The 24,819-nt window shown below is 39.5% G+C and overlaps 2 protein-coding genes across 3 annotated transcripts; both read right to left on the bottom strand.

Annotated features, from left to right (window-relative positions):
- Positions 1–1,385: 1,385 nt before the first annotated feature.
- Positions 1,386–12,394, bottom strand: LOC144659986 (major facilitator superfamily domain-containing protein 12-like). 2 transcript variants are annotated; one of them, XR_013572011.1, is made up of 11 exons: positions 11,690–12,394; positions 11,073–11,193; positions 8,741–8,905; positions 7,877–7,969; positions 6,864–6,956; positions 6,679–6,719; positions 5,240–5,369; positions 4,711–4,817; positions 3,563–3,684; positions 1,924–2,547; positions 1,386–1,530 (listed from the first exon to the last, which is right to left on the bottom strand). XR_013572011.1 is itself a non-coding variant. In XM_078520530.1 (10 exons), exons 1-10 carry the CDS (start codon positions 12,205–12,207, stop codon positions 2,309–2,311), a joined length of 1,629 nt encoding a protein of 542 aa, XP_078376656.1. In that variant the 5' UTR covers positions 12,208–12,394; the 3' UTR covers positions 1,386–2,308. The 2 variants fall into 2 exon arrangements, 1 of the variants encoding a protein (XP_078376656.1); XM_078520530.1 differs by having other exon boundaries at positions 1,386–2,547.
- Positions 12,395–13,997: 1,603 nt separating this feature from the next.
- On the bottom strand, positions 13,998–24,533 carry LOC144659898 (tubulin polyglutamylase ttll6-like). Its single transcript, XM_078520421.1, has 17 exons — positions 24,219–24,533; positions 24,039–24,079; positions 23,826–23,944; positions 22,574–22,704; positions 21,941–22,049; positions 21,302–21,493; positions 21,007–21,092; positions 20,657–20,729; positions 19,646–19,798; positions 18,721–18,902; positions 17,927–18,004; positions 17,499–17,606; positions 17,224–17,398; positions 16,790–16,993; positions 15,184–15,992; positions 14,635–14,686; positions 13,998–14,460 (listed from the first exon to the last, which is right to left on the bottom strand). Exons 1-17 carry the CDS (start codon positions 24,401–24,403, stop codon positions 14,419–14,421), a joined length of 2,739 nt encoding a protein of 912 aa, XP_078376547.1. The 5' UTR covers positions 24,404–24,533; the 3' UTR covers positions 13,998–14,418.
- Between the last annotated feature and the right edge of the window lie 286 nt (positions 24,534–24,819).

Genomic DNA, 24,819 nt, shown 5'->3' with positions numbered 1-24,819 from the left:
CGGATAGACCCCAACGAGGTTGCTTTCTAGATGTTTTTATCTGTGGGGTGGTGGGCTTAGGGCTTTGGGAGGGTGTCACAGTTTAACAGTCTTGTTAAACTTGTGAAATGGCGAGAGCCTGCCTTGATAGTACCGCGTGTTGTTATTATTGTTGCTGTCATAAACTGTTCTATTCAGAAATTACAGGTTTCTAATTCAGTGAGTGATTTCCTTGACAAGTGTTTAACTCATGCGCGCCACCGGTCTTGATCTCGATTGAAACCTCGATAGCCGATATACTAGTCGAACTATTCGGAGTACTTCGAAAGTACTGTTGGTTACAAATGGTCAAGATTACAACAGTCTGGGGAACAAATGCCGTTTTTGGCAAATCTGCCCTTGAAACACTCGTAAAGATTCCGATAACTTTTTTATGCAATCAAAGAATAGCTCCAGCGCTCGAGAGCTAGAGCTATGGAGCTCTCCAAGCCCCCCGATTTTTGCGCACGTGATCTGTTGCTTAGCAACCATGAAGCGAAAACTGAGGGCTCGGTACAGTCTCGTAGTCCAGAATTTTCGATCAACTGTTGCTTGAAACTCACTTGTTCCTCTGACAAAAGAGGGTTGCGTGAGTTCAGTAGGTAAAGTCTGCATACAGCTAATTTGAGAAAGGTTGTCGGAAAAAAGCACAAAAGTGCACGCGATGAGACAGAAAGGTAGTGTGGGTAGAAGTTGAGAGCTACTGCACGTGCGGAGTACCGAATACGATAGCGACATGACAAACGCGAATCTGCACGTTTTCTCTCTCTTTAGACTTGTGGAAACAAGGTACTTCTAGTTTAGAAGAATTTTCAAAACTCAAAGATACGCGACAGTAAAAGTAAGCTAAAGAAAAAGGCCATCTGAGAGGAAAAACAAAAATCTTCACCAGCAAAAATACAAACTTGTACATTTCCTCCAGGTCAATGTGCAAAAATTAATGTGAATACCCTCTTGTCGCGTGCATTTTTGTGCTTTTTTTCGACAAACTTTCTCGAATTACCTGTATACAAACATAGTGGCCCATCAGGCCAGTGCTTATTCCGGTTTCCGTAGAATGAAGTGACTTGGAGTATTTTTATTCCCCCCTGGATTGGATGCTAGTCGATCGCAGGGTCCCCCCCTCCCCCCTCCCAAAGCATTAAATTCGCCGTTCCCCATTTCTATACCTGGGTGAAGAGAGGCATAACGAGAGCAAAGAGCTTGCCCCGGCTAGAACACAACGAGGTGACTCTGGCCAGGGCTCGAACTCGGACCACTCGAACCGGAGTACAGCGTACTAACCATAAGGACACAGCGCATGCTCCTGGTTCAGTATCTTCATATAATTTGCACCCTAAGGGGTGTGGTCACTAAAGCAATCAGACTTTATTTGGAGTTTTCTTTAATTTTCTTTCAATCGAGCAATTCATCCGTTTTTTAAATAATAAAATTATGTGAGGTCGTTCTCTCTTAATCGAAAATAGTCTATCCAATTTCAGGTATTTCAAAAGTTAATTTGTTTGAACTTATCTTACTGTCGATTGCATCTACCTGTGAACGCACGCGCTGAAAACATGTTTTCAAATGACGTCAAACGTCAGCGTTTCAGGTGTCAAACTGTGAAGTTTAGCCGACCGAAACGCGAACTTTTGCACTCAAAATACTCACCATAAACACTGAGTACGGGCGAAACTTTACACTAGAAATGATTCAAGTGAACCTGTGTATGCATATCGACACAGATAAGCATCAGTTTCTCAGAAGAAGTTTCTATATCTAATCTTTCCGCCATTTCGAAACCGGAATGTGTTGAATTTTCGGCGCGAAAGTTGCCGTTACGAACTGCTAAACTTCAAAGTTTGACACCTGAAACGATGACGTTTGACATCATTTGAAAACATGTTTTCAGCGCGTGCGTTCGACAGTATGAGTTACAGTTCTTCATATACATTGATTCTGGTAAATTGGAAATAGCTTTTTATCGATTTAAACTCGATCAACTTCATAATTTATAAACAAAATCTCAAAATAATTCATGGCAGCTTCATAATAACATTTTTTTCAAACACACCTAATACTTCATGTCATTTTGATACAATTTTAAAAACATCTTAACAAGTCAAACGCCTTATTTATGATACATTGTTTAACTTTGGGGAGGGAAATGTTTCAGATTTGATCTGAAAATTAATTTACACAATAATTTATAGAGCTATTGATTCAGGGAAAGTATTGTCTTAATTAAATTTAAGGGCGCGACTTTTGGATTCTTTGCAGTCGGCTTTTTCTTGGAGTAACTTGTGGGTCATCAGGTAGACATGAGGTCCATCGAACCATACATAGGTATCGACTCTGGGAATTCTGGAAAAGATCGAAAGGAACTCTGTTCGCAGGGTACTGGTATCGTTCTGTTTTGGGCCAAATGAGCTGGGGGATCATATGGAATGAATGGACTTTTGGAGCAAACCATGGACCACGAACCAGTTAGTAGCCATGTATCGTCTGTTGTGATCACCCATGTATCGTCTACTGCAGCTCTGTGTACTTCTACAATACAAAGAAATAGAGAAGACGTTAAGATTGAGAATAACGACGAATCAACGAAACAACAGCAATTGAAAACTCCCAGGCCAGTTTACGCAATTTTGATAAAGCCTGTTCTTCAGTAGAAATGTATATATTTGATTCGCCACTGGTAACAGACCATGATCTCTCTCTTGTTCAGTAAAAAAGGTAAAGTCTGTGCCCGAGCCAAGTGGCCCACACAGCCGGAGCTTATCCCGGTTTTCGTAGCATAAAGCGACTGAGAGTATTGCTACTCCCCCCTGGATGGGATGCCAGTCCATCGCAGGGTTACCCCCTATTTATACACCTGGGTGGAGAGAGGCACTGTGAGAGTAAAGTGTCTTGCCCAAGAGCACAACGCAGCGCCCCGGCCAGGGCTCAAACCCGGGCCGTTCGACTCGGAGTCGAGCGCGCTAACCATTAGGCCACCGCGCCTACATTGTTCAGTAGCATTCAGTCAAAAATGGACAGATTTTTTGGTCTGAAAATTATTTGTTTCCCGGTGTATATACGAATTGCACGTGGTTATCTCTATATACTCGATAGGTAAAAGATCTCAGTCTGTATTTGCCCGGTGAACATTAAATGATACTGTAACAAAATAAATAAAATAAACTGATAAAAAACGAGCTCTAAATAGTAGTTAGCTAATAACTAGGAATGATATATCATTCATATAAAGCTAAATTGTTTGTAAGTCCCCCCCCCCCCCCCCGGGATTACTTCATTTTCAAGTAGACAGGTAATGAAAATAATAAAGACAATATTGTATTGTTGTACCACAAATTTTTATAACTAACATTTATTTTTAAGAAATGCACGATAATCAGTTCTTGTTCGCGTTTGGAAACCTGGACATAGGCACTTGGAAGAAAAACGACTCCAACGGACACAGGCATAATGATACGGGTGGAAAGAGAGAACTATATATAAACGAGAGAAAATTCGACAAATTTTGCACTGAATGCAATTTGAATGGGAAATAGCATTGACAAACCTGCGCTTGCTTCTCTCCGCTTTTTCTTTATAAGTGTAGCGAAGGTTATAAGAGCGAGAACTGCTGCCGTCCCTGATACGAATACCATGACCTCTCTGTAGTACAGCGCGCCAGCATTGGCCCTGTTTATAACAGATGTCTTTTGTTAGCTGAGGTAAAATGTCGGTAATCAGAAAGGGCATAAAGGGGAATTAATTACATGTTCCAGCAGTAACCCACGGCCAAGTTTCACTACAGTTAGCTCTCTCGGCTCAGCAATGAAACGACTATCGGCCTTATATATAAAACATTAGTATGACAACATTACAACCTATGTTGGCCTGTCATTAGCGGTCATCGCATACAGCTAGTTCGAGAAAGGTCGTCGGGAAAAAGCACAAAAGTGCACGCGCGAAGACCGGGTATTCACTTAAATTTTGCATATTGACCAAGAGGAAATGTACAAGTTTGTATTTTTGCACGTGAAGAATTTGTTTTTCCTTTCAGGAGGCCTTTTTCTGTAGCTTTACATTTGCTGTCGCATTTCTTTGGGTTTTGAAAATGTTTCTAAAATTCAGCGTGGTTAAAAGAACTTTGTTTCCAAATGTCTAAAGAGAAAGAAAACGTGCAAATTCGCGATTTTTCATTGGTTTATCATGTAGCTTTCTACTTCTACCCATACTACCTTGCGATCTTGTCCCGTGCACTTTTTCGGAGAACCTTTCTCACGGAAGTCCAATCAGTTATACTTGGGACTGTAGTAATTACGAGATTCATTTGAAACGATTCTAACTGAACCTGAGGGTGCTACAAAGTAACAAACATGATGAACACTACTCAAAAGCTAACTAATTAGTCTAATTAAAACTGAAAACTTTTGGAAAACCAGCGCTATTTCTACTTGGACGACAAATTTGCAAATTCTTCTAATCCCCCATTCTGACACTACCAAATCAACGTTAACTTGAAAAAAGTGACTAAGAATAATTTAGCACTAGAGTCGTAGCCTTGAAAGACTGTGGACAGTTGTTCTCTTTTCACTGGAGTCCGCAAGAGCTCAATTAAAAAGCGAAATAACCTTTGCAATCCCCCACCTATCTAACCTTGGTGGGTTTGGTCATTAGATGGCATGCAGCGGAGAGGTTTTGCTTAATTTCAGCGCAACTTACTTTTGTTCGTTATTCTTGGGATAAAACAATTGAATGATTTGTATAACGATACCATTGGACATCTTGTCTAAAAAGCTCATGGCTCCATATACAAAAGCCCCGGTTTCCTGAAACATAAAACAATAAAAATAGATAGTATTTGTTCTACATCGAAAAGCAACGCCAAGTGCTTAGAAGCAGCCACTACAGAAACGACTGTATAATGGCACTGCGCAAGAATAATAAATCTTGGTACATTTCTTAAGGCTGCATGCATTTCCATGTGGTCCCTGAAGTGATCCCTGACGATTGCTGGAGTTCTTATGCGTTACCAAATCTCTCACAGGATGATTTCTCAACTTGCTTTTGAAAGGGGCAACCACAAGCAGGCAATTCGTCAAATAAGATTTAATCTGAGTCCGGTTCCGGTTTCGAACGCCAGTGATCAAATCAATGATTCCAATGAAAACCAATGAAAACCAGTATTTGTCCGCCCGTTTCGAAATGCAAGCACAACATTTCTAGCTGACGGCTTATGTAGCTATCTTACCACGTTGTCTCCTATAAGATCAGCCAGCATTGTCAATACAGTGACTAACAATGTTGAGCCTCCAAATCCTAACATCATACTGGCGCCATACATCTGATTACTGTGTGGAGGAATGAACCACAGCCAAAAACTATATGGAGAAGAAATTTTGACAAACGTTAGTTCAAGTACCAATAGTTTAGACTGTTTCAGAAGTAATATATCAAACAATCGAGACAGTGTTTCATCGGGATTTCCAAACACCGAAAAGAGAGTTGAAAATACAACGCGTATTTTTGACAAAATTCGAGGTGTGGATAGCCGATGAACATAGGCGTACGAGGCGGGGGGCGAGGGGGGCTGCAGCCCCCCCCCCCCCCCCAGTGCCAAAATTTTTCGAGCAAAATGCATAGAATTCGGGCAATAAGTCTAGAAAAAAAATAGAAAATAAGCCAAAAAGTCGAGTCAATATTACGTTCAAAACGAATTTCATCAACAGGAAAAGTATTGGAAATATACCGAACTTTGTGATTCAAAAGTCCAAATTTCTCATTCATCTTCTTTCGTTTCCTCTCGCAAATTGCTATAATCATGTTCGATTTTTCTCGCAAATTCTGCGTGACCCCCTAGTTAGATTCAGTTGCAATAAGCTTTTCCATAGCTTGAGCATTTGCACACGGTGGATTTAGTGCAAGACCTTGAAACAAAGCTGTTATAAATGTGATGAAGCTAATGCTTTCGACTCAGATGTTTAGTTCTCAAGGCTAGCTTAAAACTTTGAACGAAATTATTTAAAACCAATCATCCCTGAATGTTTTACACGATTTTCTATTACTTTCAAATGATGGGGAGGGGAACAATGTAAATTGGCTCCCTAAAATTAATTTAATTTCTGCTGAACTAAAATGAATAAATAAAATATTTCCGAAAAAGGATTCAGTGTATTGACACCTTCGGACGACGCCACGGAATTAATAAAAGAACTTAAAGCAAGCAGGCGAAGTTTGTACACAACTATTTCAATGCACGTTTTATTTTCTATTTTATAAGCCTCTTTTTCGGCTTTCAACCCATGCCATTTTTTTCGGGCAAAAAGGTCTCCGCCCCCCCAGGACCGAAGGTGCCCGTACGCCTATGCCGATGAAACACTGTCTCGAGTGTTTGATATATCTTCTCAATCGAAACAAAAACTGAGGAGTAAACGGAGAATGAAATCGTAAAAATTTATGCTAAAACACCAGGTATCCAAACCTCCTTTACGGTTACGATTTTCTTTGTTTTCACTCGATGAATTATTTTAAGAATTCATTATACTGCCTGTTCAGTTGACAAAGGACACAAAGGCCTGATAAATCGAGGACGATAGAGTCCACGAACCACGTTGAACTAATGAGAGGTAAAACTCTTGGTCTCGTTTTAACACCATGCGAAATCTCACCCATGCCACGCAAAGCGCTTACCTTGTTGCTAATATGATGATAAGACCGCCGAAGAAAACAGTCTACAAGAAACATGAAAAAAGGTTTAAAACCACCTTGAATTACGTTGACCCACTAGCAAACGCTTGTCACTGATATCTAAAGGCTCTACACAGAAAAGAAAGCAAGACCTCTCCTCTTCTTGTCAGTCTAAGAACAAAACGTACCTTTCTGCCAAGAAACTTGTTCAGTGGTTTGGAGAAAAACGTAGATACCAGTCCACTCACGTACACCATCAATGGCATTATAGCAATAGTTTGCTGATAAATGAGAACAAAATGTTAAACGCATGGCATTACCACTTTTCAAACCAACATATTTGTGATTTTCAACTAGCTACGTTTCTATTAGTCTCCTTCGCAGCCGCTTGTTTACGTCCCGAAAAGCGGCTGCGAAGGAGACTACGTTTCTATTATCTTCACTTTCGGTTATTAGTCGGTAAAATCAAATAATATCAGTTCAGTGATATCACAGTTTGCTCATTTTCCTTGTCCCATATCACACGTTTTTTTTTTTCTTTTCCCGCAAATAACGGTGAAAACCTGCGTTAATTATCGTTTGCAGTTTCTCCATGAAAGTGAGTCAATTTACGTTGCACGTGCCTACAAAGAGACCGAGCACATCGTAAGAATAGGGTTGAAGAAACCAGATTCGCCACGTTTTGCTCTTCCTCTCTACCTATAGATATAATATTGGGCATCTCCCGGACTGATGATTCTTGCATTCACCAAAGCTACTACCGGCAGACGGGCAGTAAACGTAAAGACATGCGTGACACGTAACAAGGAAATTGTTAAAGAAAGGACATGCGTGACACGTAACAAAGTAAAGACATGCGTGACACGTAACAAGGAAATTGTTAAAGTAAAGAGATGCGTGACACGTAGCAAGGTAACTGTTTCAGTAAAGACGTGCGTGAGACGTAACAAGGCGGGAACTGTTTCAGTAAAGACATGCTCAGTTATTGCAGTTTTACGGCGAAGAAGGGATAAAGAAGCTAGAAAGATAGAACACGGGCGATCCAAGCGGTCTAGATCGCCCCAATCGCCGCAGACGTTAGCGATCGCCTGTGTATTCCCCGATCGCAAGAAAACTTTTTGAAGTGACAAAGGCGATAGAAACAATCGGGGCGATTATACGAGAAGAAGCCTATAGCCCATGCGTCACAACTGGTACCCACCTTTGAGAGGCCGAGTGTCTCTAGAGTGTACATCGGAATGTAACACTGTGTGACATTGATGATCAGACGGACACACATGTACAGCATTCCTACCTAGAAAAAACAACAACAGAATGTTGTTATAATCGTACAAAACTGAACGCAATTTGTTTAAAGAGTATTGACATTTGTTGGCCTTTGTGATCCAGCGTGTCGCGTAATTCAACCAAAGAACGACGGGTTCCCAGGGGGAGCTAGGGCTCCATGTTCCCTTCTTACCTAAAAGTATTTTGTAGATTCTTGCGATCCCTGTTCGCTAAAATATCTGAAACACGCGTTTGTTACCGTGTTCCTAGCTTTATTTTCGTTTTGTTCCCAATTATTTTATGGCCATGCATGTTCCCTTGTTTCGTAAAACCCCTCGGAGGGGCTCAGAAATTAGATTTGCAAGATGAAAACGTATAAAGCTACGCTGTTGCAATAAAACAGACCGTTTCTTTCATCTAACGTTAAGTTGTATATTTTTATGTACTAAGCGGATAGCCTGTCCATTGTTCCGGAAGTGCAATCGCTTCTAGAATTGCATTAATTCACATCACATCGCTTTAATCGACATTAAGGCCTGGTTCACACTAGCGACATAACGGCAAGGTCGCGCAAATGCAAAAAACACCTCACATTGATGTTTTATGTCACTAGTGTGAACAACATAACATAACGACATAGTTGGAACATAATGACATAAGCATAACGACACAAGGAAAGAATTGAACTTTTCTTTATGTCGTTATGTCTATGCTGTTATGTCGTTATGTCGCTAGTGTGAACCAGGCCTAACTGGATCTACATCACTCGTACCAGAGATTAGCGGTACAAAGAAGCTACCTGATAAAAGAGCGGCACTCGGAACCAAGCAGTCCAATTGGCAGCCGATCTCTTACTGGACTTGGTAGCGAACTCAGCACTACAGTCACGTGGGTGTTCCTTTACTCCCACGTGAAAGACGATCGTGAAGAAAACACCCGTACCAACAACTATGAAAACTACGTACTGGAAGAAAGCACGAAAACAATAAAATATTAGAAATAAATACTGTGCATGTATTGGTAGTACTGTATTTATAGTAGCGCTATCTGTCTCCAAAGAACCACTTTGAGAACTTTGACGAGATGTAATTCAATGGGCGAGTGGGAGGCCCAGATTTAGCTAGCGGCGTGATTTCCACATTAAATAATTTATTTCTTATCCCAGTTAGGCTGCTCATGTCTGGAGAGTCAGAGCTGAGTCATTTATTCATTTAGAGATAGGGGCATTGTTGTGACTTGTTAAATGTATGTTTTTTTTCGAGGCAACAGCGCGAATCGTTTCACAAAGTCACCTCACTGGAACCTCTATTTTTCATTCGTCAGGCATCATAAGAAACGCTATTGTTTCTCTGGTGTTTTTTCCTTATTTTCGAGATAGTTGTATAGCTGTGATCTGTTGAAGGTACCTTATTTTTCGAGCCAACAGCGTGAATCGTTTCACACTGAGACGCCAAGTAAAAAGTCAGCTTCCTTGTTGCTACCGATGGGCTCCTGTTGCTACGTAATTTCGCGGGTACTTATTTTCGCGGTTGTGGTGAGACGGTATTTCGCGGGATTTTATTTTGCGATCTGGCCAAAAAGTACGTTAAAAACATTAAAAATATGTAAAAAAAACGATAAAAAATACGTTTCGCGTGTCTTGGATTTTGCGATTTTTTTAGCATCGCAAAAATCGCGAAATTAAAGACCCGTGAATTTAAGTACCAATAAGGTATATACTTGACCCAAAAAAATGAAACTCGTCCAAAACAATCATGAACAAATCAAAGTAAATCAGACTTAGCGAAACGATTCACGCCATTGCTCGAATACAGTGCAGGGGCGGATCCAGGAATTCCTGAAAGGGGGGTTGTACACCTTTTATAGTTTTCGACGTCTTGGGTGTGGATGGCGAGCGCCGCAGGCACAATCTTCTAGGGGGGGGGGGGGGGGGGAGACGAAGCGCATGCTCCCCGGGAAAATTTTTCCCATTTTACCCTCTAAAACGCCATTTCCAGCATTTCTGAGACTCGAAAAGCGTTTGAGAAGGCGTGATGTAAAATCTGGAGGTTACCTTATTATTCAACCAGAAAAACCAAAAATAATAATGCATGATTAAAAGGGACAGCAGTAACAATGATAGTTATTTGTAGTTTTTCTATATGCCTCGTTAATCGAACAATGTAGCCTGAAAGAGTCTTCTTGGATGAGCTATTACAAAGCCCTTGCATATTTCTCTTCTGCCGGCTCGAATCTCTCAGAGTAATGTACAACAGCTATAACAGCGAGATCTGAGAAGCGCTCTTAAGGCAGTTTCATGAGCGAAAAGGACCGCTCAGCTTTCGCGCTACTGATTGGTAGGGTGCATCCAATGAGGAGAAGACGATGGATGTGCGGAAAAGCATGCTCGTCACAGTAGAAGATTGCTTCGAGAAGATTGCTTGGATGTTCCTGCACTGCTGACTGCCACATAGTTTTCTTAACTTGACAATCAGTCAATTGGTGGAAGTGAAACAACTACATATAAAACAATTTTATTCTATTATTTTTATGAAAAGTCAAACAAATAAAAAATTATGCTCAAAGGGGGGGTTGCAACCCCCTCAACCCCTCCCTGGATCCGCCTCTGATACAGCAGGTCACAACAATGCCCCTATTAAAACAAAAACCAACACTCCTAAATTCCAATTCGATCAGGAATACACGGCCCCACAAGCTTCTAGCTTTAAACTAAACCGTATCTAAAGCCTGGTTTTCACTAGCGACACAAGCACAAGCGTAATCACGCAAAAAGGACAAATTTTCACCCTTGTGCTTGTGCTTCCCGCAAGCACAAGCACAAGGGTGAAAATGCAATTGCGCTTATGCCAGTGCTTATGCTTTTGATGGCGTTGAAGCCGTCTTCACGGTGAAATAAGGCCTGTTATCCTTGCGCCTGTGCTTGTGCTTGCGTCGCTGGTGAAAACCAGGCTTAAATAAAGGTAATTTATTTTATTTTACTTGAATGGTGCGAATTGCTTTGTTTGAAAGGTGGATGATTTTGTCCCATGTGACCGGGCCTATTCACCGCTCTTTGCACACTGCGGGCCGAGTAAACAACGTTAAATACAAAAGGCTGTTTGCCCGGATTAAGTATTACTTCTTTTATTTACCATAAATGCAGTGGCATCAGAAGACCCCAGTTGGTCTGAACTGGTACTAGCTTCACTAGTGTCCAGTAAAACCCAAGTAATGATAAACACAAAGATGTTACACGATCCAGTTGCCGCATACCTACAACAGAATTAACACGTTACCACAAAATTTTTATATGCCGTTTATACGATTCTTCTTTCGACATTTAATTTATTCGTGTTTATAAACTAAATTTCATGAACTACCCAAATGCTCGTAGTTTGCTTTACCCCATTTCTCTTGGCAACACCTTGACCTTACATCCGTGGATGTGATATGAGGTACTTGAGGTACTTTGAGAAAAGATTTTTTATCTTTAGCTCAAATTATGCATATTACGCAATTCAACGAATTCCGAACCTTATAAATATATACAACAAAAACAAAGCTTTTACACGTAATAAATATATGTAGGTTCAAGTCTGAAGAAGGTAGATGTCGGTAAACTTAATAATTGATCAACCATAACAAGGTTGAGTATTTTTTTTTACAACAACTCGTGCGTATTAATAAAATATAGTTTTTTTTACAAGACAAGACAAGGTTAATTACTTCTTGGTCCAAATATACGATCTAACCGGCCCTTCTGACTTACCTGATTGCATTTAGACCACACTTCTCGTTGTCGTCCTCCGTAAGTTCTGGAATCAAACTTAGATGAGAAATCTGCGATGCTGCCCAACCGAACTGGAAAATTACGATAAACGGGGTGTAATAAATAAACTTTGCCCATTGATCCGAGTTCTCGCAGCCTAAACATGGATTAAATACGAACGGAAAACTAAGCGCCACGGATGTAACTCCGACGAGATTCCAAATCTTTCGTCTGCCGTATTTAAATCGGCCTGTACGGTCTGATTCGATTCCCACGAGAGGAGTACATATTGCATCAGCCACTTGCCCTATCAACAAAAGTGCTCCGGCGCTCGCGTTTGAAAATTTTACCACTTTGTGAAGATATACCAGCAGATATGTAAACCACATCGATGCACACAGATCATTAAGCACATGTCCAACACCAAAACAAATCCGTGTTCGCCATGTAAGCGGTGCTTTTCTTTGGTTAACGACGGCGTAATTTATTGGCAACAAGTCTCTTTGTTCGTCCGCCATTTTGCTGTTCGTGACAAGAAGTCCACCCGCTATTCGATTTTCAAAGAGAAAAAGCTTTAAAAAAATTGACAAATAATTGTTTTTGTTTCTTGGCTGACAGTTGTAGAGTCATTTACCAAGGCATTTCTTCCATTTTGTTCACTGACCGGCCGGTTTCATGGCGATCAAGAAATTTCAAGGGACAGTCAAGACCACCCTGAATAAATGTTGTCACGCTTTCTATCAGGACACGTGACGTGACGCATTGAAGTCACGCGAATGCAAACGTAAAAGTATGGCTTGTTCCTGGGCTTGTTAATGTTCAGAGCTTTGCCTACTGCTAGCATTAGCTTTGGGATATGTGGAAATGCTTTATTTACCTAAGTAAGCTCTTGAAGAACACAGAAAATTAATGTCAAAACTATGAATCTCTAGAGGTAAGCGGAAGAAAGCGGATGTTATTTGAGATGTGAGGCGGGGGCGAGCGATGACTGATCACGCTGGGTAGCTGCCCAAACACGAATTCACCTGTTATCCTTTCTTTATTATTTTATTTTTGAAAATAATAGTGAGCTAACTTGCGATTATGGCTACCATACATGCAGACCACCAACCCTTAAATTCCTCAATCGTGGGCAGGATGGGCAACAGTAGAAGGGACTGTCAGAGTGAAGTTCAGTTAGATTTGTATAGTATACCGAACATAGTCTAGAATTTGCAAAATTTATACATTGTAGATATATTTGTGATCAGCATTTTTTTCAGTAGTGTAGCAGATCCCGTAAGCTTGTAATTTTATTGGTCCTCTAGTGTTGCAGTTGCTGCGGTTTGGGGCTAGGAGTATTGTTTATGTTGTTTGCTCTGTTGTTTTCTCGACGGTAAGACCTTGCGAGGACTGCTACATGTCTTTTTTGTCTGTTTGTTTTTACTGAGAGAGTTGTATTGAAGCGGTCACTGTCTTACTGTTTAACTGCTGCCCGGATTCATGCCAATTGTGTTCAAGGAAAGTTAAAAGAACCCTCTCCATGAAAATACGTTAACTGAATATTACCTTTAAATTGCGAGTATACTTTGATTTGTTAGCTTGAAAGTCACTCCATTTATAAGCAATGTGACTCCATTTATCCCGGATTCAAGCAAGGTTGTAACTAGCATTTTAATATTTCGATTATTTATAGCGGTTAACTACTCTAGAGTATCTTTGTATAATTTTGACTTCAGTTCGAATAATAATGCGACCGCGAAAATGCGACTATTCTTCGATTGCTTGTCTTTACTTTTCATAATTCTATGTCCCGAGGTCGCTAGACTCTTGGGACAGCTACAACAGTTCTGCAATGGACTAGTTTTCCTTGTGGATTTTATCTTCTACTTGAAAAAACAAACAGGCCTTATGCGTCTCATGGCTAGGTTTAGATTTTCTCGTTCCTTTTGTATATTCTCTAAAAATTTTGTTCGTCTTCTCTAGAAGGGTGAACTTCAAAATAGACCAGTGAGCAGTAGAAGCTTGATTTCATGAGAATTGGAGTGTGACGCACACAGGACAGCCCGTCCCCAGGGTCTTCTCGGGGTTCTTTTCAAGATGGCGGCTGGTAGTGAGAAGCTTATCCAGCGCCATTTTTTTGGGACATTACACAAAATTTTTCGCTTGAACGTAACTCAAAATAACTGACACAAGAGAGATGCTATGGTTTCATTCTTTTTTTAATAATAATATTGACGTTGTTTAAATCAAACTTTAAAAGTTAATACAAATACATGTTGATTATAAAACACTGCATTTTCAAAACGTCTTTATACATAAATTCAGGTATATTTATTATTTTTGAAGCAAAATACCACGCCATAGTTGCAGCAGCAACACTGTTGTTGTGACACAACTACTCTTTTAATTTATTTACACGCGCTTCTCAAGCGTTAAGAAGTCAAAGATTTTATAATGGCCTAAAACTTCACACTAAAATGCTATAAATTATTTTCTTTCAATACTACCTACACGTATGACAAGGATATATGCATGGGTCAGATAGATTCCTCATCTTGGAAAGACTTACAATGTACACGAGTTCAAAATTTGGGTCTTTGTATTTGCGTTAAAATTGGAACATTAATTTACTTTTTTGGTCATAATTGAATTCATCTTGGGTCGTTTTGGGCTTTGTACACCCCACGCTAGATTCACGATCTTGGCTTTCGTATTGACTGAGCTGTAAAGTTGGTCGGCTCCTTTTGTCAACTCAAGGCTACAGCGTGGTTTTCGCGAAGTTCCAATTGCTGTAAAAAAAAAACAAAGAAAAAGAGTAAGCTTGTTGTAAAATTGCAACTATACAACGCGATTTGATTGAGACATTCTGAATTCTTCCGTTTGTTGCATAACTTATCCAGAATGACAAAAAAAAACAAAGATTACAAACATACATTAATAGTAGAGAGAAAATTTAGCTTTACCTTCAAGCGCAAGTTGTTCGTAGCTCCGCGAGCTCTTTGAGCTTTAGTTGATCTAGGAAAAATAAATGCGGGTTAGTATAGATCGGTTTTTCGGGGAACAAAGAGAGTGTTACCAAAATGAAAATCTGGTGACTAGAAATTCGTACTGTATTCTCGGCAGCAGAGGATTGAGTAACCGAGAATTGGAATAAAACCGCGTTTAAACTTAACACCAAAAGCAATGTAACAGTGTAACTGACTCGCGCGTCCTAATTCATAACAAAGGAAACAACAACATGAAACAATCACGACTCGAAGCAAGACATACAACTGGTGAAAGTCATGCTTGGTTTTGGTTTTACCCTTAACCGACCGGCCGACCGATTAACTGACTAACTGACTGGTTGGTTGATGGATGGATGGGTGGATTAAAAAAAAACAGTTTTTTTGTTCTGATTGGTTATAACACCTTTAACTTTTCTAAAGCAATTCAAACAGTCTCCTTTTATAATTTCCATATGGGTACTTTTAACACATCGAAACAGAGACGTTTAAATTTGAAAATCTCACCTCGCCACTCCCGACGGCGAGCCTCCGAGTCTGTGCGAGGAGTAACTGTTAGACTGCTCTGGTCCTACACCACCCGTGTTAGTTGGGCTTGGTCGATAATTCACAGGCGCTGGGCCTGATATTACAGACAAGTTCATTCCATTCTGAGGCTGAGGTGCCACTTTAAGCACATTAGGAAACGTGTACATTGAACACATGTACTGCTGTGTACTCGGTGAAACTACTCCCGGACTGGAGAGGTTAGTCTGCGATCCTCCCGCGACACTCGCGGCCAACACGCGCGGATTCATCACGCGCGCTGCACTTCCTTGCGTCGAGTCTGTTTTAATCCCCGTAGCGCTTAATGTCCGTCGTCTTAGATTCGCGTTTGGTTGATTGTCCAGCCTTGGATCAATCATACCGTAAGCAAGGCTGGTAGCCTCAATCCCTGCAGTGGATCCCGATCTCCAGTCGTAATCTGCATTGCCATTAACAGTTCTGGTGTTTCCCTTCCGCGACCCATACCGATGCTTAGGTAGCCCGGTGGGCGCAGATGGTACTATGCCGACGGAGGCTAAAGTTCGTCGATCGTTTCGTGTCAATGTCGTAGGCGTTTGTTGATTGATGGAGTTCAGGTTCATTACAGCAGACAGAGCCGCGGGTTGATAGCTCTGGAACCGAGACAACTGAGATGCGACCGCGTTGTTGGCAGCGGTTGTGGAAAGTAATCCCATTGAGCCATAGATTGAAGAACCTTTGTCTCCCAGGCCACTGCCCACATCACGGCCATTGACGGAAGTACCTTTCGACGATGAATCTTTGTGGTTGTTCTGAAAACGATAAAGACAGAGTTCAATATGTCAACTAGAAACCGTTTGTTCAAAAACACGAAATAGTTTTCTTCAAAGAAAAAGTAGCGTTCTCTGGTACATTAACAGTAACAGTAGCGAGGTCATACGGTAGTTCAAGCATTTAAAAAAAGAGCTGCTGGCCGTGGGAAGGAAGTCAATGTTTGCAGTCAAGAAGAGTAAAACTTCAAGTAGCTAGGAACGAAACGTTTTTCCTTTGAACCAATGGACACTGCATAGATGGCGTCTCATTTGGATAACAATACTTAAATACATCCTAAGCCTCACATTCAAGTAAAAAATCCTTTGTCTATAAACATTCACACGAGGCTAAGGACGTACAAATTATTGTTATTCAAGTTTAAATGCCATTTTTGCAAAGTGTCTACAAAACGTCTACTGGAAACCACACTCTACAACCCTCCCTCCAAAAACACCATATTTTAGTTTCTTATGACGTTAGGCAAAGTTTACTAGTATGTTACGTAAAATATCCATTGGATGTTCACCATCAGTCACACAATGACAGCACTTCCTGTACAACATCCACGTCTAGTGGAACTTCGTTTTACGAACCTCTATAAAGCGAAGTCTTCGATATAACAAATGATATTCTTCGTCCCAGTAATAGTAAAAAAATATGGAAAGGTAACTCGATATAAAGAAACCTCGTTATAGCAAACACATTTTGCCAGTCCCTTGGCCCCTCGTTATATCGAGGTTCCTCTGTTATTAAATATATCTTCTGTTACATAAGCAGCAATTTTCCCGTAACTCACCGAGTGGTGTAATGAGCAGTTTTTTTGTGGTCCTCCCGTACCAGGTGTACAGTGTAACAGTTTATAGACAAACTCTACCACGCCTAGTCCTCGTATAAGATTGTCCCGCTGCAGAAGTGAGGTTATTCGCTCCAGTTCCTCTTCTTCTGATATCGTCATTGGTTTGGTGGTATCAGTCTGATCCTGCCCAGTCCTTCTCCCACCCTAAAAAAAAAAAAAGAAACATCGGTATATTTGTTGAATAAAGCGCATTTACATCGCGATGAGTATCGGTGTACTCGTTTGGCTCACGTGAGAATAGCAGCAATTTTCTTAGAAAGTAAAACATCAACAAAGAAGCGAAAGAATGCAGAAACGCAAGAAGAGTTCAGCACACTCCACGCTGTCATTTTGCACTTGTTCCACAATTTTTTAGGTAAAAAATTTAGACGTACCTCAAATCTAGCTTTATTAGTTTGAACCATCTTTCTAACAGGGGGTCTTCGTCTGCGACTGTTAGGGCTCTCCGGCCTGAGGCCATCTTTGGATCCCTTGGGTGCCCTCCCGCTGTTTTTAAGCCTAGCATTTTCTTGCTCCTGTTGTTTAGCCATGATTTGTTCACGTTGAACTCTACAGAAAAGAAGGTAAGCAAAAAATTATTTAGTTACCAAATTTGTAAGCTCACATCAGATTTGTACATAAAACTAAAAAGAACGAGAAAGGTTCTCACCTAGCACATTCGATACGCGCTTTGGAAGCGGCCGTCTCTTGGAACAATGAACAACTGTTCTCAAAGAAAACTGCGTATTTTTCTTCATTTCCTTCTGGATAAATACGTCTGAAATAAGCAAATGGCAAACAATTAATTACTGAATGACCAATTCACACTCTTGCTGTGTAATTATTTATTGCTTTAGCCAGGTCTTTCGGTACTTAAGGAGGAATTGTTTTTCTTTTAAATCTGGAAACTCTTCTTTTTGTTAGTTAGCTGTGTTGGAACAGGGTGACACATTGTTTTGTGTGCATGGTTTTCTTAGAAAGGAAATCTAGAGAAGATAAAAGTTGCATCCAGTCCAACGTGAACGACTCAGACAGCTGCTCAAAGATAAAATGAGAATATGGTTACAAGGTTGAACAGAAGTATTTGTGTTATCTTACCTGTATTTGCCCAGGTGAGCATCCTCGTACTTTTTTAACCACTCAGTGTACTGCACTTGGTTATCACAATCTTCCCTCCTTGAATACAAAGCAACAACAAAGTAACACCATTAGTATTCCATAAATATAATAATTTTACATTTTCAAAGAGATACAGTTCTTACTAATAATGTTACCAAGAATGTAGTCCAGAGCGTGTCATAGCAGCTGGACAACTAACAACTAGTCCTTTGAAACCATTAGAGCGGTTTTCACTTGAGTGTCGAAAGTACTTTGCGTTTGCTTTGGTTTTGCGTTCACTACGCTTAGTGATTGGTTTAAAAATTTCGCGCCACTTTCTCGGCCAATCAGGAGTAAAACCAAAACCAATCGCGACTCGCACGTGCATGTTTTCTCGCGCTTTGTGCCAACTACATGTATTTGCTTCGAGTTTTGATTGGTTCCCTGGATCGTCTGTGTCGTTTGTGATTGGTCAGAGTAATAACTTTGGTTTTGGTTTTGGTTTTACGACACTCAATTGAAAACTGCTCTATTTTGGTACATTTTATGCTAATTCTCCAAATAATGGTTGTGAGACATGTAAATCAACAACCACTTTTTAAATTCTGCTTTATAGATAAAGTTTACTTGTAAATTAATGATCCACTATTCCCAGTAAATGAACATGAAACAGAAAACTATCACCAAAAATCTAGCACTATTTATTATTGGCTAATTGTGAATTTCTAAAAAATTTGAACAGTGCTTGGTTATAATAACTAAAGGCACTTTTTACTGTAAGTTGTAGTACATACTTAGCTTCCTTGGGTCTTTGTTTTTGCAAGAGTCTGTCCCGCACTCTCTTCTTGTCTTCTTCAAGTATCTTGCGGCGATCACATGCACCAAAGTTGAGGAGATTAAGAGCATCAAGCATCAGACCCTCTTTAATTTCTTTATCAAGAGGTGAGTCAGTTGTAAAACTAGGAGAGTGGTTAACCTAGAATTAAAAGCAAAGTTCAGTACATCACCATGTAAAAAAGTACATAGAATATAAATTAATACTTATTATTTGTTGCTTATGCATTTGTAGGTCAAATAATATTATTGGTCTTCAGGTTAAATATGTTTTCAACCTACAGGTTGATCTGTTTCAGCTTGAAGATGACACTATTTTAATCACTTAAAACAATTTGATTGCATTAAAAAGAAATCCTAATAAATGAATTCAAATTGTTATACATTGTAAGTATTAAAACAGTGTTTATCTTTCAGACTGAAACAGATAAGCCTACCTTAGAAACAAATTTAACCTGAAAACCAAGTTGACCTTATTTGCACCAACAACATATTAATGAACCTTTACTTAAATCTGTGAGTCTGACAATGGAAAAACACTCAGTATTCTGTGAATGCTCAAAAAATTAAAACCTGCAGCCATAGGCCATTATTCATTGTGTTGGGAAAAAAGGATCAAAGTATCTGAATACAAGAATAAGAACTTTCAAGATTGAAAACATTGCAGCACAAACCTGGATTTAAAAGTCTATATCCTATCCCAAAGAGCGACAGCAATAGAGGCATTAGATCAATGTACATACATAGTACATTTACACTCTTGTACATATAGTACATGCATTATCCCATAAGTAATAAACTTCAATGCAAAGATCCCTTAGGCATACTCTATGTACCGCAATTAATACTGATATGACCCAATTATTATGAGTTTGTTATGGTTACCTCTAAAACCCAAGCTTTTAACTTCTTATCCAGTAGGATGTCAAAGCCTAGGATTTCAAAACAAGCACTCCCCTTGTTGTGGTTTGGAAAACAGGTTCTGTAATTGTGCTTTAGTATTGGATGTGCAGTGATCAAGGTTTTTATGATGGCATCCTGAAAAGAAACAAATGACAACTTCAAATAAGACCCTGAATGATTAACAATTAAGCTGCACTTGTACTAATCACAAATAATCTAAACCTATGTAATATTGACGATGATGATGATGATATGGGTGCTTATATAGCGCATTTACAAAGCTCGTGATCAATGCGCTTCACAATTCAAATCTATGGGATGAGACCGGACATCAGCATATAAGGCGCTTATGGCAGCCGCTATCCGTCCATGTGACTGTATGATCTCACCCCACCACCCAACCCATGGAATAGAACAGACCACAACACCGGGAACTTCATGCCCTACTCTTTGCGATGAGTGTGGGTTCTTTAACGTCCCCTGCTGATTATAACACTGAAGATGCAGGAGACGGGGCCTACGGTTTATCATCCTTATCCGAGAAGACTAGAATGTCTAACCATTTGCAGATGTAATTACAAAGGCAGCACATTCTCCTCAGTTATTTTAAGACCCTGAGTGATGGTCCGGTCTGGGAGTCGAACCCGAGACCTCCCGCACGACAGTCCGGCGCTTAAGGTTCATTAATATGTTGTTGTTTCAGTCCGGCGCTCTACCAACTGAGCTAACCAGTCTTATACATGTACAGTAGGTTGAACCATTGTGTGCATTCTCTCTGCAATTATATCTGATAATTATAACATTTGGCTACATTGTGGCTTCTGTTGCAGAGAAAGGGGCCAAACAAATATACATGTATGTTGCAAAGTGAAACCAAAAAATCTTAACGATCATGTAAATGAGCAAAGAAACAGAGTAAGTAAATTGTTTGCATTTTGCATTGTTAAACAAAGCAGACAACATTTAGAAGCACGTGACCAGGGATAAACCTACCTCTATCGAGTCCCAGATCTCTTTCACATCATAGCCATTATCTGTGAACCACTTGTTAACCGTTGTTATCCGCCTGAAATAATATTGTTTATTAAATACTATTTTGAGGATTTGTTATCTCTTATATTGATCAAAAATTAAATATGTTGAGTTAGAAAGGTCAGGTCTAGAAGGTGGGTATTTCACTTTGACTATACATTTAAAAAAATGTGTGGTTTCAGAAAATATCCATATACACTGACCCAATGGATGGTCATTGGAAATTCCAAGTGGGTAGGGGGTCTCAAAAGCCAAAACTTTTAAAGGAAAGTTAGCTAATGAAACTGGAATTTAAAATAACTATTCAATACCTTTTACTTCCAGTTTCTTCATCTCTTATAAAGTCTTTGCTATGTTTGTTTACAGCGTAATTTGTAAGATGCATGCAAGTGTCCTCCTGAAAAGGAAACACCCATTTGCTATTAAAGAGGATATTTTACAGTAAATCCAGACACTATATGAACTTTGTACATTTTATAAGTCAAATCAAAACGCTTTACCTAAACTCCACTACAACTTTGTATATTTACAGTCAAAATTACATCCAAATCATATATCAAACGTTTATAAACTCTCCTTCTTTTTAGGCACCCTTCCAATACTTACTAAGTTGTTGTTGCTTGGATCCACGTACTTCAAAGTAGCAAATCTTCCCAGGCCATCCTCATAAACGAAAATCCGAAGAGGATCACAAGATGTGACCAGCACATACACCCTTAAATCAAACTTAAATCCGTCGATAAGAAAGGGTTTAGAAACATACTGCTGGCAAACCATGTGCTCTCCAGGCTTGACGTCCTGTGTAACAAGTTAATCACCACAATTAGCTATAACCTGTACATGTAATGGGTTTGGTACAAGTAGTTAATACAAGATTGTATGAAACAAGTTAATATGAATAATATTAAAGATGTACATAGTTAATCATCTCAGTGTACATGTAAGCTGAGCCATTAATTAAAATTGAACATGATTAAAATTGATCTATATCCAGAATGTGCAGGAAAGAGATTCAATTCCCGTCCATGGACAAAACTTCAGTGAGGTGAAGGGAATCATTGACACATAACTGGCTTTTGAACAATAGGAATCTTGTCATTGAAAACATGACAAGCCATTAGACTAAAAATTTGTTTACAAGTGTGTGCAGCAAATTAAATCTATATACCCATGCGATATTTCTCATCTATCGTGTAGATCAAGCAAACCTAATTCATATTGGGCCATGTTGGTGCATTTATTTACCTTTGGATTTTTAGTAAGGAAAATCCCTTTTCCTTGGCTACCACTGTCTGGTTTGAGGATAAAGGTTTTATTTTTCTTCTGCCGACAGTAAGCTTGGAACTCACCATAGCTACAAAATGATGACACAAGAAAACAAACAAACAAATAAACATGTCAACTTATCTTTGAGGTGCTAAATGATTTGGGAGGTGGGGGGGGGGGGGGGATACATGTACATGTAGTGATACTCCCATGCAGTGTATATGGGCTATATTAGTGCTGTGGGGCCATTTTTGAGGTTCTCATTCCTTTTGCCCCTTTTGTCATTCTGATTCCAGTGTAACCCTTAAAAATAACTAAAAATTGGTGTGTAAATATCCAGCCATAAAAAAGATGGTATATAATTTTAAAGCCAAGATACCCTTCACAGTAAACTAAGAATACAGTTACATTTTGTCCCTTTAAGTCTTTGTCTTTGACCTTTAAAAGGTATACATTTTGTGTTGATCTAGTTTTTTTACATCTTAACAGTCTGACATAATATACTTGTTAATCTTCATTCAATGCTTAGTTCCTTGCCCCAGTGGGAGAAAGGGCTGGCTGCATGCAATGGACGACAGTTAAAACGGATAAAGTTCAGTTCAGTTAACTTACTCTGCTGGCATGCACCATGTTTTTGGAAACACAGCATAATCCTTTGGAAACTGCTTCCACAAACGATTCATGTTCCTCGCCAGTAGATCTTTACGACAGATCTCACTCATACCGGGAAAATGGTTGATTTTCTGTTTAAAGAAAGACAGCAAGCTTTGAGAGACCCTGAGGCATACAGATGGTCAATACCGGTAAATTTGCAGTGGGGATGCAAAGAATATTAACAGATTTATCGGAACACCATCAATTTAGCTACCAAATTCCGCTCCCCTCATCGCTTAATCTCCAAGCGACAGACAAAGTCAGGTGAGCGCTTTGTGATATACGCTAGCTAAGTGTTTTTAAATCAAAATGTATAAATTTCCATAATTTGTGGATATTGTCTGGAACAGGGTACCTATTTTTCTCAGAAACTCAGCAGCTCACCCCTGTATTAAATTTTAGGGAGTACCTCTCCCCTCGGGGTTGAGGACAAGATAAACTAAGTCTTTACCTATTTGTTTAGCATGGCCCTAACAATAATTATTATCTATAATTTTGTTTTGAGGTTAATAAAATCACAGCTTTATTTTCACACCTCCCATCCCTTTCTCTAGCTCGTCAATTTGAACTGTCAGTGCTCTTTAGTAAAAATGGCACCAATTTTGAAAAAAAATAATAATAATAATAGCAACCCGCTTTATTTACACACATTGTCAACAAACACAGTAATAAGCGTATTACGAAACGCAGTTTAGAATTTTCAAGGTGAGTTCATAACGGAATTATAATTTTCTTAACACAACTAGCTGGCCTCTATCCCGAATTTTGTTTTTTCTCATCTTTCTCAGCAGAATTTTTTTCGATAGTACACATGAAAGTATGATATATTACGTGGATTATTGCACGCAAACTTAATTAATTAAAAGGCTGGTGGCAATGCAGGGATTAAGAAACTAAACGCTATAATTTTATGGGCAATTTAATAACTTTGACAACTTCGTTTCCCTCAGATCAATTTTACCCTTTAAGAAATTTAATATTAAAAAGGAACTCGACTAGAAAATTCAATCAGGAGCGTTATAAGTGATCAAAAATTTCTTAAGAAATGTTTGTTTGAAAGCAAGTTCTCAACTTCTCAAAACATGTGGTTGTGCGCTCGAGAGCAAATGAACTAAAGAATGCGCCAGCATCATCGAATGAACACCCGACTATAAACACTCCGCGTATTGATATTTTACTTAGTTGTTTAATGTATTTTTATCTAACTAACCTGATATCGTTTCATGTCCATGCATCGTTCAAGAGCAACAGAACAATCGGTCCAGAATAAAGCCCAATCTTCGTCCTCGCCTACCTCCTTCATACCAAATCGTTTCGTCACCCTACGAACTGTTTATAAGAAAAAAAAGACAGCATTAAACGTAGTCGAAACCCGAGTGCTTGAAATCAAAAGCTAATTATACTTTTCAACAAAGACACTTACCGCTTTCATACTTGCAGTTTGTCAAGCATGCATTCATCCATCTAAACAGAACAGAAAGAACGCATTTCATTTAGCTTATTTACAGGTCTGGAGTCTTCACTTCATAGAGAGAACATCATCGTCATTCAAAGAAAATTCTAAAACTTCCAAGTATTTTTATTCTGTCGGCAATTCCCTTACTTCTTTTTCTTCTTCTTAGCTTTAGCTTTCCTCGGTGTAGCGGTTCGATCACCCGCTGTCGTTTCCGTAACTTGCTCGCGAGCATCTTCCCCTCCACTGTCTTCACCTTCGCATTCGCTTTCTCCATGTAAGCTTACATCGCTTTCGTTGTCGCTGACCTCTCCTTCGAATTCATTATCAGCCATAACAGTCTCTTTTAGGCTTCTGTGAAGATGTTATAAAGAGGGAAATTTGTTGACGCCTTGAGATTCACGGCGTTTTGGAAGCCATATTGATAGTCGTTTGGTTTATGTCGCCAGGTTTCGGATAGCAACTATCTTGCTTTCTGATTGGTTACTCCGTTGCTATGAAACTGACTTTACAAAAGACCAGCGGTTTCCAACCTTGTAGTTCTCAGACCCCGCGCGTTCTTTAAATGCAAAAAAGTTTCCCGGGAAATTAAAGTTTTCATGAGTGTTTTCATCTCCTACTTTTATCACAGGCGTCCCAAATGTTACCCCCTTTTCTTACGAAATAAAGAAATTCTTGTTTTTTGTTTCGTTTTGAGCTATTCCATCTTTTTTTGTGGAGGGGGGAGGGGACGTTTTTTGTCGTAGCCTTC

This window comes from Oculina patagonica, chromosome 1, assembly GCF_052425735.1.
Source record: "Oculina patagonica isolate OP01 chromosome 1, crgOcupat, whole genome shotgun sequence".
Classification (NCBI taxonomy): domain Eukaryota; kingdom Metazoa; phylum Cnidaria; class Anthozoa; order Scleractinia; family Oculinidae; genus Oculina; species Oculina patagonica.
Note: the sequence above shows the minus strand (reverse complement) of the source record. Positions and strands in the feature narration are given on the sequence as shown.

Coding starts and splice junctions, on each gene's coding strand:
- LOC144659986 (XM_078520530.1), bottom strand. CDS start 12,207: ATGGCGGACGAACAAAGAGACTTGTTGCCAATAAATTACGCCGTCGTT. Junction 6,720..6,863: donor ACAAGTTTCTTGGCAGAAAG/GTACGTTTTGTT, acceptor TGTTTCTTGTAG/ACTGTTTTCTTCGGCGGTCT. Junction 2,548..3,562: donor GCGGAGAGAAGCAAGCGCAG/GTTTGTCAATGC, acceptor TTTGTATTGTAG/AAGTACACAGAGCTGCAGTA.
- LOC144659898 (XM_078520421.1), bottom strand. CDS start 24,403: ATGGCTGATAATGAATTCGAAGGAGAGGTCAGCGACAACGAAAGCGAT. Junction 20,730..21,006: donor GAAGAAACTGGAAGTAAAAG/GTATTGAATAGT, acceptor ATATTATTTCAG/GCGGATAACAACGGTTAACA. Junction 14,461..14,634: donor CGAACAACTTGCGCTTGAAG/GTAAAGCTAAAT, acceptor TTTTTTTTACAG/CAATTGGAACTTCGCGAAAA.